General features: G+C 39.2%; 1 protein-coding gene across 1 annotated transcript; it reads right to left on the bottom strand.

The window, feature by feature from the left end:
• Positions 1-477: 477 nt before the first annotated feature.
• Positions 478-17,869, bottom strand: LOC117375440 (endoplasmic reticulum membrane sensor NFE2L1-like). The gene is made up of 9 exons (XM_033971733.2): positions 17,760-17,869; positions 14,981-15,330; positions 13,359-13,544; positions 5,996-6,124; positions 4,544-4,609; positions 4,320-4,436; positions 3,972-4,071; positions 3,187-3,561; positions 478-1,359 (listed from the first exon to the last, which is right to left on the bottom strand). Exons 2-9 carry the CDS (start codon positions 15,260-15,262, stop codon positions 485-487), a joined length of 2,130 nt encoding a protein of 709 aa, XP_033827624.1. The 5' UTR covers positions 15,263-15,330; positions 17,760-17,869; the 3' UTR covers positions 478-484.
• Between the last annotated feature and the right edge of the window lie 1,151 nt (positions 17,870-19,020).

Below are 19,020 nucleotides of genomic sequence, written 5' to 3'. Positions count from 1 at the left end.
ACTATAAAAATGAAACATTAACTTCAAATAAGAATTATGATTTATCTTGATCTAAAGCATACTTTTAATGTTTTAATATGTATACTTTTAAGTTGGGGAAAAAAAACATTTACACTTGGATGAAAAAAACTTGACTATTTAAAGTCATCTGTTTTGCTTTTTGTTATATTTTTGACCAAAGTTCACAGTTGGTTCACTCCTGGTACACACCTTTGAACTGGAAGACCCTTGGACAATTTACCTTTGGCACTGCGAGACAGGGCCAACGCTTTGGTGTTGGCCTGCTCTCTTCTGGTTCTCTTCCCTCAGAGGACCATCACTGAGCGCCTCAAACTCCTCTTTCATTCACTCTGTTCCTAGTTTCTTCTCGCCTTTTGGCTCTTGTCTTTTTGGGCGTGCTATAATTTCACCTTTTTAGACGTATTTTAGAACTTTATTTTTGTTCTCTTAAGATTTCCCAACCTCTTGATCCATCTGTTGCTCCTCACTTGTCCTTCTGCTTTCGTCTGCTCTTCTCTTTCCTGCCTTGCCTCCTGGAGACCACATCAACGGTCCCATCGCTCTCAAAACTTAACATATATTCATGGACATCTAGAGGCCTACCTTCTCCATCCCTCAGACTGGAGAAGACATCTTGGTACAGACTGCTTAGACGCTGCTTTAGCTCCTGGAGAGTTCTCAACGCTTCTTGTTTATCCTTCAAAAGTCGTGATTTTCGTCTTCTCAACATTGTCACATCCTTCTCCAATCCTTGAAGATTGTCCATTTTGCGTTTTCGGCAATTCTGAGCCGCAATTTTGTTTTTCCCGCGTCGCCTAATGTCTCGGACCAGGTTTAGCTGTTCTTCGCTAAGATCATAGTTGGCAAGAAGGTCATTGAACTCCTCCACGGGGAGGTTGATAATGACATCATTGGAGAATGGGATCTTGAGGGCCTTGGCGCGTCTCTCGTCTCGGCTCCATAGGTGTTTAGGGAGCTGGTATGGTTTGTCGTGCTTGGGAGAGGATTTGAGATGCTTGGAGGAGATCTTAGGTGAGAGTCGAGAAGGCTGGTTGTAGGTGTGGTCGTGGCTGATCTGCTCCTGCCAGGGAAAACCATCAAAGAGCTTTTGGTCGGGGTGGAAAGGAGAAGAGAAGACGTGTTTGGAGTCATGTTGGGGGTGGTAGTGTCCGCCCACGGCCCCTAGCTCCTCTTCGTCCAGCGGTTCCTCTTTGACGGCGACCTGTAGCTCCATGGGAGAAGGTCGGCTGGTGGATGAAGAGGAGGAGTAGGAGGAAGCTTCAGATTGGCTGGGAGAAGCAGGACTGTGGCTGGAGTCGAGAGACAGACCAGAGTCTGAGTCCAGCTCCTCCTCATCATCTGCACAACACAAGAAAACTTTAGTATTTGGCTATGAATATGAGCAAGAATAGAACAATCAAAGCTCTCAACATTGCATTTTTCAGTGGCTCCTCAGTCACACTGGGGTGACAAGCTGCTTCCCTAGTCACAGCTGCCCTGGGGTGCACTGAGGGAAATGTGGCTGCAAATCTAAGCCAACAGTCTTTCCTAACAGCAATTACACCAACACATTTATCAATTAAAATACATACAAATAAATACAAAGCATTTTTCTAATGATAAAAGGGGCACAATGTAATGCTTGCCTCTCAAAGCTAGATAAATGTAATGCCATGCTGTGGAACAGTTTAGGCCAATGCTTCTCAAACTTGTATATGTACTCTTGGTGGTACATGAGCGCCTTCATGTCTTCTACAATTTCAGTGTTTGCTTGATTTAAAGTCAATCACTTGCTCTCCCTTGGGTAAAATCTTCGTTATACCTGCTATAGAAATGGTATAGACCAATTATAAGCCTGGTTTAACCTGAATTTAAACCTGAAATAGCCAATTTATAAACCTGGTTTAGATCTTTTGGTACTTGGAAAAATATATTCCAATAGTTTAGGCAAAACAATATCTCCATGGAAAGCATGTGGCAAACCCTCCACTAGAAACGTTACATAATATTGCACCTTTAAGGTGGGTGAACTGCCTTGCCCAAGGACAGAACAACAGTATGTGCTGGTTGGAGCTGTGATCACATTTTTAACCTTGGTTCATAATGAACATATTCTTTTTCAAATCCATCCTTCCTGACCACCCACATGTGAGATGTGCTGCACACTCAACTTTTCCAGTAGAGGGTACACATTCTTCTCCATGAATGTGTTATGGCTTTGCCTTGAGTTGAGTTTTCCACATTGGGGCCTTTTAGTATTATTTTTGTTATCAATCTCTAAGCAGGTGATGACTTACAGATCTGATCTGTGGAGAGGTGAGCCCAGTAACCATTAAAATCCATGTTTGTTTTGTTTTTTTGATGTATTTTTGAGCATATAAACAACTAATGAAATTGAGACGTTTTAATGCCATACAGTGGAACATTTCAGGCATAGCAATATCTCCATAGAGACGAGCAGTTCACAAATCCTCCAGAAAAGTTATACTGTGTACCTTTTTAAGTGTAATAAATGAAAGTCTATTCAGTTAATTTTGTATTGAGGTATGAATATTAGCTATGCCATGTTAATTAGGGTTGCCACGAGGATCTGAAAAAAACACCTATAATCTGCGCACTGTACAGTGCGACTATATTTTCTCCGATGACACAGACCTGCCCTCTCCAGAGCTCCACAAAGCACTGATGCTTTAGAGATGAAGTTTTGTCACCAAAATTCTATCATTAGGATTACTCTAAAACTGGGATGAGACAATAAATAATATTGTTTATTCTGGAAAAAATGGTTGACAGTAATCGTTCTTTTTATATAATCGTGATAATCGGCATGCGGAAAAAAAAATACTTCTCCCTGATGGTCTCCTTTAGATCACTGTTGTTTTCACTTATAAAAAAGTACAATACTTCCACAGTTGTTTAAATATGGAATCTATAAATAAAATTCAAATTGTAATTATTCATATCCAGAACATTATTGTGACCTAATCGTTAATCGCAATTGTTTTGGCTATGATAATCATGACACCAAATTTCAGTTTCGTCCCATGCCTACTCTAAAATCTTTGTTTACATGGAAAATAGATCTGGCCAAGCCAGCGGACAATATTTATCACCTGTGGCAGCTCTTAAAAAGCTGTCCAATTCCATGGGAAAAACGCTTATCAGGCAAACCTGATGTTAAAATACCTGGCTGGATAGTGTGGATGTCCTCCATGTCCCCGCTCGTCTCTCTGCTCCTGTCTGGACTGAGCTGGCTGGGGCGCCGGGTGAGTTCTGGGTCCAAGTATCCATGCTCCTCCAGCTTCTCACTCAGCTCCTCCCCGAAGCCCTCCTCCAGAGCCAGGTCTAGAAGACTCATCTCTTCCAATATCTGAGCGCCCTCCAGGAGGTCCTCCAGGTCTCCATCCAGGTCTCCATCCAGGTCCTCCTCACCCAGCAGGAGGGAGGGGCCATGCACTGGGAGGAGGCTGGAGGAGAGGGAGGAGGGCAAGGGAGCAGGAGTGGGGTCATCCAATTGGTCACTTGGAAGCAGAGGGAGGAGTTCTTGCTCTGAATGTGCATCTGAAGATAGAAGTGTTAGGTCAGCTTTAAGGGGTAAATAAGGGGCAATTAATTTAATCACATTAGAAAGTTGAGAGATTTTATGTTTTTAAAAGTGTCCCTATCTGATCTTTGATTTTAGAAGCTAAGCAGGACTGGGCCTGGATGGGACAGCACTGGAATACCAGGTGCCCAGTGAGGGAGCAGTGGCTCTAGCACACAGTCATTGTGTCCTTGGGAAAGGCATTTCACCCACCTGGCTTGTGTATAAATGGGGTGAGTGTGCTAAGAGTGTGCCAATGGTCCAGATCGACAGCCTCACTGCAGTAAGTCTGCCCCAGGGCAGCTATGGCTACAATAGGAGTTTACCACCACTAAGTGTGGAGTGAATGAATAATACACACAATTTTAAAGTGCCATGGCGTGCTCACCGTGCTGCAGGTAGCCGTCCATTAGAGGGCCCCCTTGTGCAGCTGAGGGTGTCACCTGAGACATCTGCTCCAGGAAGCCCACCATGTCAACACCAGGATTCTACAAAGAGCAACAGTTTGACTACTGTCTTAGAGTAATATATAGAAGTAATATTTAACCAACTTTTATGTCCATATTTAAAGCTTAAACATATTAATATATAATAATATAATATAATTTAATATCAAATGTAAGTTAATAGTGATAACTGTGAGATTGCACACTTTGACTTGTTCTATTTAGCCATGAGATCATTTCTACTGTTCAGCCATTCTGAGAGAGAAATGTTGTTGCCTAGTGGGTGTTACCTCAGGCTCCATGAGGTCCAGGAAGTCCTGCCATTGCTGCTCCATGTATGTGGTGGTGCTCTCAGCAGGAGCAGGGGGCAGAGCTGTGCTGTGGGTTCCTGAGTTGCACACCAGCTCCTATGAAACATGTTACATAGTTACTTACACATAGCTGCCTTAGCATTAGCACGGAGGTTAAAACACATTGTAAATCCTTGTTCTGGTATAGCACTCTGTAGGCCTACCTGCTCCTCCTGTGTGAGGGGGAAGGCCTCTAGTAGACGCAGACATTCTTGGAGAGATGCGGAGCTCTGGAGATGACAAAAAAAGGTAACACCTAGATTTAAGGTTTAGTTTCAATTGTTCATCTTGCAGTATTGAAATGTTACTATTGTATGATAAATAAAGTTTAATAAAGGCCTGTAAATAAATCTTAGATGGAAGTACAAGTGTTGGTCAAAAAGTGAACAGACTAAACATAAAAGTCCCATTTTATACCCCTGTATACAAGATTATGTGACACTTTTTTATTTTATTTTTATCAAATATCTTAGCAAAATGCTGCCCCCCGAAATGCTGCAACTATAGACATTTCCCATAAAAACTAAGATCAATCGCAAATTAAATCAAAATGTCACTATTTGAACTGGCAAATTGCGAAGGCTTTTTTAAGTACCATAATTTCAGTATTGAACTGAATGCCATCGTTAAGATATAAATCACAAATTTTATCACATTCGCAATGCTTGTCAGAAAAATGTTAGATGTTTTTCCCAAACCATTCAGCCCCATTAGCCAGACCCCCATCTCACTTCCCAAACAAATCCCAATTTAAAGTTACAGATTAAGGAAATATTAATAAACTAAATCAAACTTATTCATATTTTTGCATGAACAGTAACGTGGCCTAGTTTTGTCCATGTGAGACTTGTGTGTTTTTGAAAGTGGACATTTTGTGGGTCACTCATGGTCTGTTTAAGACTCTACAGTTTCATTCACAGAAGTCCAACTAATGTTTCCCTTCTGCTCACCTCTGACCCCTGACCTGTGACCCCTCATTTGCACAAGGTGGGAAAACTCCATGTAAACATCTACTGCACTCATCTTGGAGTTGCAGTATATAGAAAAACTATTAAAAGTGGGTGATATATCATCTCCAATATTATAAAATAGTTCTGAAGATGTGTCCATTTTGTCTTTGATAAAATTTTAAGTCACAAAACATCTGACAAAAAGCTAAAACAGAATTGAAACTTGCAATAATTTTATTTATTACATTTTTCTTTCTTTTTATTTATTTCATTATTTACTTGGGGATTTAGAGAAATTACTAAATTAATATAGGTATATTCCTCTATGGAAAGTTGACTTAAAAACATATTGTACAACTTTGAAAGTCATTAAAGTGCAAACTTGTTCTTGATCAGTTCATCTTAAATATATATCATATACATCGTGGCTGTGGCTTGGAATGAATAGCTTGTTTGAGACCAATCTAAGCATTCAAAATGAAAAGCAACTAGCATCAGTGAACCTGAAGAGGATGAATAGAATAGAATTCAAGATTTATATTTTAAACCTACTGTAGATTACATTTGCTTAGAATAAGCCGTTCCATATTTTCTTTATTTTTGTAATAGTAAAAGTGATTTTTGCTTAGGAATATGGACTAAAGGTTTATGTTATTAGAGTTTTACCTGTTCATCCTCTGTCTGTCCCCTGTCTTCAGTCTCCTCTTGGCCCCAGTCCTCTGTCGCCTCTGTCTCCATCTGCTGTGTCTGTGGTGGGGACATGTCCTCTGCTGTGTCCACATGTTGTCTGTACACCTATCAGATAAGGACAGGTCAGAATTCTATGATGGAATTAGCTGTTTGACTGTCGGATTGCAGATTTGTTGACCAGGTTTATGGTCAGTATAGGGGCAACTGCAGAATTTTTTTGGGAAGGTACAAACAGCCAAGTGAGAGACAGACCCTCAGTGCACACCTGCATGCATGAGTATCACAGAGCGGATCCACTCGTACTCTGGAACAGAGCAAGTGTGAACGTGGCTCACCTCAGACTTATCTACGTAGTCTGATTTAAGTAAAAGTGCTTGGAATTTGGCAAATGTGCTCAGATCATGCATATTTGTATGAATGGGTGCCACAAAGCTGCTGTTTGACAATTCAAATTGTCTTGTCAGATGAACTTAACTTAGAGGCAGGAGGAGACTATTGCATTGTCTGCGCAGGTGAGCCTTTTCTCCTCTGCCACCAGCACCTACAGTCATTATAGTGTATTTAGCCACAGGTGAAAGAAAGCACCACCCTGAGGGAAAGAGGGAAGGTCTGATAGAAATAAGTTTGGCGATTAGCTGATGGACTCTCACGTGGTTCATGGTGTGTGTTTGGGGGAAATAACGTGCAGTGCATGTGAACAAGGCCAACATAATGTAAACAGAACTAAATCTAGTGTGCACTGAGGTTGCTACACAGAGCAACAACATGAGCTCAGATGAGTGAAGCGTCCATGTAGAAAGAGAGGAGGGAGCGAGAGACATTGACTGGTTATTGAATGTGCACACCTGTTTTATAGAGGTCTTATGGCAGCGCCCACAGGACTGGTATGGGTGACACTGGGAGAAGAGGGTGTCTCACAGCACACCCACATTTAAAACAAGATGGTGCTTTCTTGTGCGCTCCCCTGCCTGCCCAATGTCAGAAACGGACAGATTTTAATTGTCTTGTAGCCCTGCCCTCTCTAAAGAGGTCAACAATTTGGTCAGTAATCACTGTCGCTCTGCTCATTGTAATGAGGAAATCCAAGGTGCAACATTTGTGGATCATAAGTTTGATTATTTCTTTCAAAAACATTGTCTCTCATATTAATCAGACCTCTGCCCTCCATCTGAAATGATGACATCAAATTCTACAATGTGAACACAACTTTAATGGACATCCATATAGTTCGATATACACTATACATGCTAGTATGCAGTGTAAGCATATACTGGTTCAAGTGCTTAGTTTGCACAAAGCCTAGTGTCCAAATCAAAAACATATTTAGTTTGTCTCTGTGGTCAAGGTTCTAAACTATCATACACTTGTAGCCTACTTGTTTGGGCTTGGTTTGAGCCCAGTTTAGTCCTGAGGTGGTCTAGTCCTGGTCTAGTCCTGGTCTAGTCCTGGTCTAGTCCTGGTCTAGTCCTGGTCTAGTCCTGGTCTAGTCCTGGTCTAGTCCTGGTCTAGTCCTGGTCTAGTCCTGGTCTAGTCCTGGTCTAGTCCTGGTCTAGTCTTGGTCTAGTCCTGGCCTAGTCCTGGCCTAGTCCTGGCCTAGTCCTGGCCTAGTCCTGGCCTAGTCCTGGCCTAGTCCTGACCTAGTCCTGGCCTAGTCCTGGCCTAGTCCTGGCCTAGTCCTGGCCTAGTCCTGGTCTAGTCCTGGTCTAGTCCTGGATTTATTTGGAGGTTCCTGAGTGCCATGTTAAATTAACAAAAGCTTTTATTAAAATAGTTTTTAAAAGATGATTTTAGAAGTTGATTGATTGATTTATTTATTTACAAATCCTTTTAGGGAAACATTTCTCAAATTGTATTACCTGCTCTGATAAGCTTTTCTGTGGCACCCCTGGCAAAATTTAAGCGCAAAAAAGAGAAGACTAGTAACGAGTTCTGTGATTGGTTAGCACAGTTCGAGCTTTCATGGCTCGAGCTGTGAGTGCACTTTATTTCATATTCTACCATAGACTACACAGTCTATACAGTCTTTCTTATTCTGTAAAGCACTTTGAATTACCTTGTGTACGAATTGTGCTATAGAAACTTGCCTACATGTTTTTAATCAGCAACGTATTCCATGTGCAGCCACCAGAGCTCGCTCAAGGCTCTAGCCAATCAAACTGACCTGTGCTAACCAATCAGAGCTCGTTACTAATCTGCTCACTTTTTGCACTGAAATTTTGCCAAGAGGACGAGTAGTGCCACTAATCAGAGACGGTAATTCAATTTGAGAAGGGCTTCCCTAAAAGGATTTGTAAATGAAAATGTATTTATCAAATATTCTTTTAAAGACTCTTAATAAAACTTTTAATCCATTTAACGTGGTACTCGGGGTCCTTCATAGAGTTAGGGCTGTAGTCGAAGAAATGTCCTGCTAATCAATTATTTGACCAAAAAGGAGTGGCAAAAGCTCTCAAAGTTATTCAGTATCTATGATTTGACCTTGTATCAGGTCCTCTCAGGAGCTGCAGGTCACTTCAGGATCCTGTACTGATCAGGCTGTACAGACTCTAAACACATATGCTCCTATACGTTCAAGCGCAGTATAGACATGACATGGGCTGGAGCAGCTGCTGTCTGCACCTGCCCAGTGACAGACGCACCCAGAATAAATGCCCTCATCATGACCTGACAACCCTTACTCAGTTAGATGTACTTTTACTCCTAATATATTGTGCAGTATAACAGTACTCTTACATGAGTAATATATTGTGTAACAGTAATCCTATTATTAAATTATTTTAAAGTTGCATTTAAAATAATTTGAGAGGTTACTGCTTTGCCAGGAATGTTCCACAGTATGGCATTAAACATAGTTTGAATGATCAAATTCTATGTTTTTATATTGCTATAAACAAAAATAATAAAAATACTCACTTTTACAAACCTGACCTGTAACTTGACCTGATGCCACCACTAGCTTGTCTAGACAGAGATGTTAAAATCAACATATCTTCATGCTATAATCTAATGTCATACAGATTAAACCATCCAGGCAAACCAATCATCCCCACAGAGACAAGAGGCAAACACTCCACCAGAAAAGTTAAACAATGCGGCTTTAAAGTGATATTACTGTTGCTTGAGGTCAGTCTGCAGCTACTTTACCCACCTCTTCCAAAAACCAGAGAGTATCCCCACATGTATATGTAACATGTACAGGGTTATGTGTATGTAGGGCAGCCAGGTGCACATACTCAGACACACTGACACTTACAAAAGCCTATAGGGGGTTATAAATAAAGATTTTAAAACAGACTTGTCAATAGAATACTTATACAACAGCAGACAAAAACAATTGAACCTGAGAACCCTGTTGCCCCCGATGGTCCCACATGACCTTGTCCCCAGGGAAACCGTGAATTCAAATTCAGTTGTCAAGAATTAATAAATAAATTAAAAAATGATACCCAGATAAAGATCAGGACCCAAACTAGTGTCAAAACTATACTGAATATTGAAATAAATAAAACAACTACTCTTTTATATGCCTCTGGTTTGATGCATGGTTTTAAGTATATAGGCCAATCTGGTATAGGCGCATTATTATTAGAAAACAAGATTAGCTAAAATGCACCAGAATACAGGACTTTGTCTCTTATTTTCAAACAGCATTTCTATTGTATTGCTCTTTTTTAAAGAGGCGGTATTAAGCAAAAATCGATTTTCTGGAGCTTTCTAGCATGTTATAGAAATTTCTCAGGCCATATTCAAACCCTCCTTAGGATTAGCTGTAAGATTTGGTGCAATGCTCAGCCCAAAAACCTACGTCACCCACGCTCCTACACAAAAAATGTCCATGAATGTACAAAAGCATGATACAAAACTGTATCTTCAAGTAGACATGCAGGATATGAAACAAAAGTCCAGGTGTGTTTTTGAGGGGGAAACAATGCCATAGTATTGTTACCAGCCCAAGCACAGTACAGCATAATAGAGGACCTTTAACATAGTAATAACATAATGTGAAGTAACCCAGCCTGGTCAACAGAACCAGTACACCCAGACCAGCTGATAGAAAGTACTTGTTGACGTGTTTGTTGCCTCATGAGCCGAGGAGGTAAACAGGAGGGTTGGGAAAGCCCCAGTTGAATGTGTGCCATCAGCACTGTGCAGTGGTCAGGTTTCAAAACACCAAAGCTCCCAAATGCATCTAAGCCACCTCAAACTGCTGACCTGACGTAGCACCCATAACGCATACACTCACTGGTTTAGCTTATTATGTATAGAATGATCACCCTGATACGACACCAACACAACACTAATGCAACTTTCACAGCTAAATGACACTTGTTAAGCCATTAAAAGGCTCACTAACTTTCTGGTGGAGTGTCTCCCACACGTTTGTTTTTTTTTTTTTCTTAGCCTAAAATGTTCCACAGTATGGCATTAAACTCATCTCTTGAGGACAAGCAATTGACACCACCAGGCAGATCTGCGGAGAGGCCACCCCACTCACACCAAGCTTACAACAGCCAATCAGAGCCTTGTGATGACTCTTAAACTGCTGAAAGGGCTAACTTTTTCTAAATCCTCTTGTGTGCAGAGGGCCTTAGAATGCATATTTTATCTTAAAAAATACAGTGTAATGCATGATAGATAAGTGTAATGCCATACTGTGGAGCATTCTAGACTGGGGAAAAAACAAGCTAGTGTTGGACCGCCTACCGGAAACATTATAGCACACTTTTAAGAGAGTGCCAGTCTGTCTGATGCAAGAGTCCAGTACATTAGGTCAGTCTTGTACACTATGTTATGTAGGACCTGTATCCTCAGATGTGTGTGACCCGAGTCTCACCGAGGACACACTGTTCTGAGCAGTGTCTGCCTGCTGCTCACGTTACCTTATTATTTGTTAGAGATTGGCTCCACAAACTTGTCATATTAAACTTGTAGCTTCAAGTCCTTTCAACAATGACACTGACGAGGATGAATAATAGCACCACTTTTAAAAGCTATTGTAACATTTGCACTAACAGGGCCGTTTGAGTTTTTGTTATATTACAGATTTGTTGATCTGGTTTATGGTCTTCTCTGTTTAAATAATTTCACTTTTGTTCATTTATACTTTTATTTTACTATTTATTTATTTTACTATTACATCATAAAACTGTGGCAGTTGTTAGTTGAAAGTCTTAAGATTAATATGGTAATTTTATGGGCCTAATAACAAAACTTGATTTTCTGTTTGGATTTTTTTTTTTTTTACTAATTGCTCACAAAAATTCTAAAACCTGAAATCTGACTTTTAAAACTACCTTCTCAAATAATCACAATTGTATTTTTTCCGTAGCCCAAGCTGAACTTCAAAGCTGCCCTCTCTCCCTCCCTCTGTCTGAAAAGCTTTGGTTTGTTTACATTGGTTTCCAGGCGATGTTTGGGTGTGTGTGTTTAAGAGGAGGACCTGTGAACTGGTTCCATGCTCTTTCTCCTGCTGACATCATCTGCACTGTGGCAGCATGACTCAGCGCAGCTTCAATAACTGGATATAAGTTCAGTCAATACAACAACTTAGAACTATTGTTACTTAAACTGGTAAAATTTTATATGAAGGGCTGACAATCTGAGGGGAGAATGGGATATTTTCAGTTAAACATTGAATTAAAAGTGCTCCATGGAACGTTTTTCTCACGGAGGGAGTCGGCGCTTCTTGTCTCCATGGGGATGTTATTGTTTTGCCTGGAATGTTGTGCAGTATGGCAACTAAGCACGTGATGACTTCCCTCCATCAGAAAAGTTACACAGTGCACCTTTAGAGTTTTATCCACTACTAAAATCTTACAAAATCTTGACAATGCTTTTAGAGTTATTTATCCCATGTATTTGAGTACGTCTTACCCCAGTACAGATATATTGTATAAGCAGTACACAGGTCAAAATGAATAACCTGTGTACTGTCTGCATTTAATTATCAAGCATTTTACTGTCCAATAATCAAGAGGTGCTGGGTTAGCATGCTAGTTGTTAGCTTTAGTGTGATGGAAAAGCTCCACTCTGCCCTCTGAAAGTTGTGAAAAGTGTTTATAAACTCATCGTGGTGAATAATTAGGATGTTCAGAAGACACAAGTGAGGAATAACTTTGGACCACTGCAAACATTTTCAAATGTTTCAGTTTTGTTTTTTATGTTTTTAAGACGGTAAACATCAAGAACAGTCACTTATGACTTTTAGATTTTAATGCTTGATGTTTGTTTTAATATGAAACGTTGGCTTAAGTAATTGTTTGGCAGCTTTTAAGAGACAATATTAAACAGTCCATAATCCAAGGTGTTTGTCTGGTCTGTACTGTTGAACTCAGTAGGGATTATTATAGACGGACGCCCATTAAACTCTGACTCATGTTTCATACATCAATGTCTGAGGTGAAGGGAGAGGCAGGCTAAACATAGCTGCTAGCTTTGAAGTCATTTAGTAGTGAGTGATGGCGAGGTGTGATATGTGAAGTGGTGTTGCAGTGGTGATTTCTCATTGAATGCAATACGGATAAGTCTTCCCTAAAATTTAATGAATGTTTACCTAAATCTAAACTGTTACTGGGGCAAAACAGATTTGACTTTATTACAGTAAACAACAGTTAAGCACCTGTGTGTAAAAGCATAACTTAGGGTCAACTGTATACTGTTTACATCCAATTATAAAGCACTTTTATTAAAATTAAAATAAAGTTAAAATAAAATAAAAGTGGTGTGCTATTTGCATGCTAATAGTTATTAACAAACTCTGCTCTGGCCTTTGAAAGTTAAGAAATGAGCTTATAAACTTATCACGGTCAATAATTAGGATGCTCAGAATGCACAAGGTAAGTGAGAAATAACTTTGGGCCACTACACACCATTTAAAATCAGCTAGTTCTGTTTTTCACATTTTTCAACTCAGTAAAAATCAGGTACAGCGCTTTTTAAGCTAGTAGAGAAATAAACACATACTTTTATAGTCTTTTACAACAAGGTAAACACTAATTTCTGTACATGTTCTAGATCTAATGCTAGGACTGTAGACCTTTAGTCGTTTAGTCGATTAATCGGTCAGTGGTGTCTTATCACTTTCTAATCACTTTATTAGATTAGTTAAGGATTTATATGGGACAACAGCAGAAAGGAGGAGTGAGTTAACTGAAGATTTGTATTTCTTTGTATTTATATGTAAAAACAGCATCTTGAACTTACGATTCTCAAGTTTAATCTGTCTTTATATAAATACATTGTTTTATATGCTTTTTTCTCCATAGTTGTTAGACGAGAACATACAGTCCCATCGAACCCACACCCAAACTACTCAAACATGGTATAAAGCCAGTTTTACCTGTGTGTGGATGTCCTCTGGCCCCTCCCACCCGTGGTCTCTGGTCTGCTCTCCAGGCTCCTCCCACTCCTGGTCTCTGGTCTGCTCTGGCAGGATGAGCCTGTTGGGGGCAGTGTGGAGCAGTCTCACAGGTAGAGGAGTGGGATCCTGTTGTACCAGCCATGTCTCCAGCTCTGCCTGAGGAACCTGGTGCACAAAGAGAGTTGCATTGCATCACAGAGATCATTGTAACATATGTGTAGAGGTTTAAACTGCAGGGTTAGCAGCAGCAGGGTGTGTTAGGTTCTGTGCAGAGGACCTTATAATACCTAAATAACTGCAGTCCTTATGATATGTTAATACCGGCCATTCAAATTGCTTGAGTTTGGTCAATGCAACTTCAGCTTCAATGTAAACTGATACTTTGCAGCTGCTGTCATCAATATTCCCTGGGGGTATGATGCTAACTGTAAGCACTGCTCAGTCTGAAGCTTGTTAGACTTATTTTCACACAATCAGACCAGAAAGAGCTGTTGAACTGGAACAGGTGAGATGATTTCTACTATTACACAAGTCCCTCTTATATAAAATCACAGTTACAAGCTAGCATTAGCCAACAGTTTTTCACTCTCACCTTCTTTGTTGTAAATCAAACACCTTAACAGGAGCATGAACGCTCGTATTGATCACATGCTCCTGAAAATGTGCTATTTAAATCCATTTTGTATTTTTCTGAGTTTAAAACTTTTTTTTTCTTTACAGTGTTTGCTAATGTGTGCATTGTGTCGCCATGGTAACTGCTGACCATTCCACCATAAACATACATGTACAACACCACCCAAAATGATGTCACTACAAAGTATCAATAGGATAAAACAATAGGTGCAGATTTGTGTTGATGTTTTAAATACTTTCTCCATTGCTTCCTCAAAATAAATATATGTATTGATTGTTTAGTCTTTTATACAAAACTTGATTAATTAAACTGTTTGACAGGACTCATCTAAAATGCTTCTAAAATTGTGTAAAAAAGCAGCTAGTATTTTAAGTAGGATTTATCATGCATAGTTTTTACTTTTACTTAAAGAGGAGGTGTTATGCAAAATCAACTTTTTGGAGCTTTCTACCATGTTCTAAAGTTGTTCACTCAGCAAAAACATGCCTGAAGAGGTTTTAGATGTCACTCATACAAGTTTGAGTAATTAGCGATCTCTCCCGGGACCTATTCCTTACAGTTAGCAGTACGATCATGTACAAGCCTACATCACTCATGCTCCCACATGGTAACTTTCCATAAATATACAAAAACAGGATACACTAGAATTTCACAAACCTTAAGTGATGAGCAGTAATTTCATTAGCAGGATGCATACTGATTATGTTGTGATAGCGCAAAAACAAAACTGAAATTTATTAAACATTCTAATACGGTGTTGTTGCTGAATATAACATTTAGATTTGAAAATGCTCTGTGTTAGCAATTAATATGCCACAGAACTTTAATACCCCCTTTTTAAATACAAAACTGGCAGCATTGTTTGCAATTGTAATGGAGTATTTTTTTAATATGTAACTGTACTTTTACTTGAGTACAGATTTACAGTACTCTCCCAACTACTGGTATCTGGGTTTTCGTTCCTCACCTGCAGTCTGTCCAGCGAGCGCACCCATCCCAGCAGACGCCTGGAGGTGAAGAATCCATCCAGGTCTGGGTGTTTGGGGTGCAGCTCAGCCCCACCTTCCAGCGCATTCCTCAGATTGTGGAGATGTGTGGGCGTCAGGGCGGAGGTGGGCCCTAGGAGCAGGCTGTGGGACCAGGGTAAGGGTCCCGGCTCCAGCTCCACATCCACACGCACCCCGCACAGGCTGAGCAGGAGGCCCACCTGGATCAGACCCTCCAAGAGGTGCTTCTTCTGGGACTGCATGCTCCACTCACACTGGAGCAAGGATGTAGTTGCGGGTGTCTGATATGGAGGATTTAAGGTTTTCCCACCTGTAAAGAATTAAACAACAAATTATATGACAGATAATTGAATGTTGTGTTTATTGATATACTAATCAATGCTAAAACTAGTATCGAAACTAGATATTCATTTGAGCAATTATTGATAATAAAAAAGTCACATTCACAGGACAGAAATGCACCTTTTACTTTTTTTTTTTTACTTTTTACTCCTACTTTTTGGACCACTACTTTGTACTTAAACTAGAGTAATATTATTTTGAAGTAACCATATTGTTACTTGAGAACAATTTTTGGATACTAGTACTCCTAATTAACCAAAAAGGTAAAAGTATAACCTTCATAATAGTACTATGACAGAAGTAGGTCTTAAGGTGTAACAGAGAACTTTCTAGAAGGATTCTGTGTATTTTGTATTTATCTCTATGGGCATATATCAACTACCTGTCCGCTACTGTCTAATTGCCTCTGAATCATAACTGCCACATGATGAAACACTGAGCCTGGGAACCCCCCTCACCCCTCCCTCCTGCGCTCCTTTAAAGCCCAGCCCACTCTTCCCACCAAGCCCCTCCCACCTCCCCATTCTTGCCCAATCAGCAACATGTAATAGGAATGAATAAGAGCAGTACAGTCAGATAGAAACTACATAAAAGGACTTTGGTATCGGTTTAGTCCTGGGTTAGTGTTTTTAAGTACTTGTACTGGTTAGAAGTTACATTTTGATTTCGGATTAGACTAATCCTACTTTGGTGCTTATGCAATCTTTGAGTGACAGTGATGTAGTGGGTTGAGTGTTTGCTCGCTAACCAGAAGGTACGAGGTTCAAAAAAGCCAAATTGTAAGATTTTTTTTTGTTTTGTTTAGGTGTCATCTAGAAAATATATTCATGAGTATTGTTGTGTGTTGTTGCTAGGGATTGTTGCTAGTTTTTTTTTTTTAGATAATAAAATGCGTTGTATTTGTGTGTGTGTGTGGGTGTGCGTGCGTGTGGGTGTGTGTGTGGGGGTGTGGGGGTGTGTGTGTGGGGGGGGGGGTGCGTGGGGGGGGGGGGTGTGGGGGGGGTGTGTGCGTGGGGGTGTGCGTGTGTGTGCGTGTGTGTGTGTAAACATACTGCTACTTCTTATATCTACAGCATTTCCCATTTATTGATACTCTTTTGAATACTGTCATTCCATAGTTGTTGCTTCTAAAATGTATCTAAAATGATTTGATTTTGTGGCATCTATACATTATATTTAATTGGAGATTTTATTACTTAAACCTCTGTTCTCTTTCACATTCACAACTGTACTATACTGCCAGAATGTATTTCATAACTCCATGTAGTTTGGGTCTATTTTTGGTAGCCATATTGTAACCGTGTGACCTGTCTTATGTGATAATGTGAGTCAGTATGACAGGTTCAAGATTCATAACATACCATCTATACCAAAATATGCCAATAAAATAAGTCTGCACTACAAAAAGCTTTTACAATATGGTGTTCAATGTGTCACTTACAATCTGTAAACATCAGATTCATCAAGTTACACTTGAAAAAAGTGAAAATAGAAAGTGCAATAGTGTAATACTTTCAGTTTTACATAAGGCTTTGACAACAGAAATGTTCAAGTGTGAGGCTGTAAAAATATGTCACAGTATAACTTAATATAGTTTCATTCTTGTTAAGTTAAAGCAGCTTGGTACAAGTAGGTAATTTAAAATGGAACTTTAATCTGTATTTGTTATGGTCTAATTAGTACCAGTTACCCAAGTTGTTATGATGTATTGAATAAGTTGTGGATATTACAAATTAGTTTGCTTAAAAGTACAGTATGTAACTTTCAGGAAGTGGCACATCACCTGCATGATTCCATAGAAAAAGAAAGTGAAAACCATACTTTGGAACATTCTCTATGGAGATAGATAAGTTTTATACCATACTCTGGAAGATTATAGTCAAAGGAACAATATTTCCATGGAAATAAGTAAGAGTCAGGTTTGTGGAGATGCAAGCTTCATCACAGTTTGCATGTGTTTCTATGTTTTTCAGTGTAATAACAAGTGTAACAACCAAAATTTAATAAAATAAGAACCTTAATAAAATCATGCTTTTATTTTTGTTCCCCTTCTGGCTAAAATGTTACATACTCTGGCTTTAATTTACTTTTTATTACTATGAATATTATTATGTTAACAGTTTACAGAGTAACAGTTCACATTGTTTTTAGGTATATACTGCTTCATTTAAAAGATAATGTTAACCAAGTTTTTATTGCCAGATTGACTGAGATTGCCAATACTTTTTTTTATTTTATTTTCACTTAAAATCATGTTTCTCTGTTTTTTTTTCCAGTGTCAGACCTCTTACTTATAGGCTATTGTAATCTAAAGGCACATGGTTAGCACAATAAAAGATTTTAAAACACACTTTTATAGAAACTAACAGAAAACGTTTAAAATATGAATAAACTTACCTCAAAAAGTCTGTCAAGTGAAGTGCCGTTAGATCGTGTTTATATCTCCCTTTGTGTAGTTTTATAAACAATAAAGCTGTTGTTGTCACGTAAGTTTCTGTTTGTGGTCTGAGCTCGAGTTTAGCTTTGGAGCTTTTATAGCCCTACCGCCTCGTGACGTAAAACGCTCTGGACACGCCCCCAAACGTAAAGTGGGTCAGCAGTCAGTGGGACAACGTCATTACGCAACAGTCAGAAAGGACAGCGTGGAACCATGGATCTATTAAAATAACTGGATACAGAGCATTGCTGTCTCGAGTTGGATTAGTGGCCACTCATTGGTACTACAGCGAAAAACTCAGAAAGCATTTATGCCGTAGAACCAAATGTACGGTAATCACAAACTGCTCGTGTTCGGCTGAGAGGGAACCTACAGTTTTCAAAAAACTCTAACTTTGTGACGATTTTTACCTATTTTCAGATCATAATCTTTCTCATCTCCAAATCCTTCAGTTGTCTTAAAAATTTGAGTAGTTTTCTGACACTATACTTTTACTTCTACTTGAGAAATATATTTTGGCAGTGTAGCAGTATTTGCTACTTGAGTAAAAGTTGTGGTTCCTCTTCCCATTGTGAGTAAGTCTACAAGTGACAAAAGTTTTATGTTGACAATATAAAATTATTTGAATGCTTGTTTCTTGCACCGTTTCAGATATGATTTAGTTTGTCTAATTTTTGTCTATCCTTTGAAAAAAACATTTTTGTGCCTGTTTTAGATTTATCCTTCATATTACATTGAATAAATAACAAATTATCAATCAGGTATTTCATGAGTTGTAGTTTAATACTTTCTCTCTTACTTTCCACTACTTTCTAATTGAGTAATAGTTTGTACCAGTGCTCTTATTTGAGTGTCATTTTTTTGTTATATCCACCTCTGGCAATGGAGACAGGAAGTCTGAATAATGGGAGTTTCTCCATAAAGGTTTTGGAAATAAGAGACTAGCCTATAATCCTGAATTATAATAATAGACAACAGTATCATTTGATTTGATCATTTCACATTAATAACATTGTTATTGGGCACTGCTACTCACACTGCTGTGGTAATTGATCTTTTGTAGCCTTAAAGATCAGCATTTTGTGATAAGTTCATACAGTATTCAGTCAAGGGAATCTTTTCTAGCCTAATTTTTTTATTTTATCTAATTTTATTTAACCTTTATTTAACCAGGAAGGTCCCATTGAGATTAAAAACCTCTTTTTCAAGGGAGTCCTGGCC

The sequence above is a fragment of the Periophthalmus magnuspinnatus genome, chromosome 8 (assembly GCF_009829125.3).
Source record: "Periophthalmus magnuspinnatus isolate fPerMag1 chromosome 8, fPerMag1.2.pri, whole genome shotgun sequence".
Lineage (NCBI taxonomy): Eukaryota > Metazoa > Chordata > Actinopteri > Gobiiformes > Gobiidae > Periophthalmus > Periophthalmus magnuspinnatus.
The sequence above is the reverse complement of the archived record's forward strand: the minus strand, read 5'-3'. Positions and strand labels throughout refer to the sequence as shown.

Bases quoted from the DNA above. Each gene is read 5' to 3' on its own strand.
- LOC117375440 (XM_033971733.2), bottom strand. From the start codon at position 15,262: ATGCAGTCCCAGAAGAAGCACCTCTTGGAGGGTCTGATCCAGGTGGGC. The intron at 13,545-14,980 runs GTGAGGAACGAA...TTTGTGCACCAG, and splicing joins GCTCGCTGGACAGACTGCAG to GTTCCTCAGGCAGAGCTGGA. The intron at 1,360-3,186 runs GTATTTTAACAT...TGTGTTGTGCAG, and splicing joins CATCCACACTATCCAGCCAG to ATGATGAGGAGGAGCTGGAC.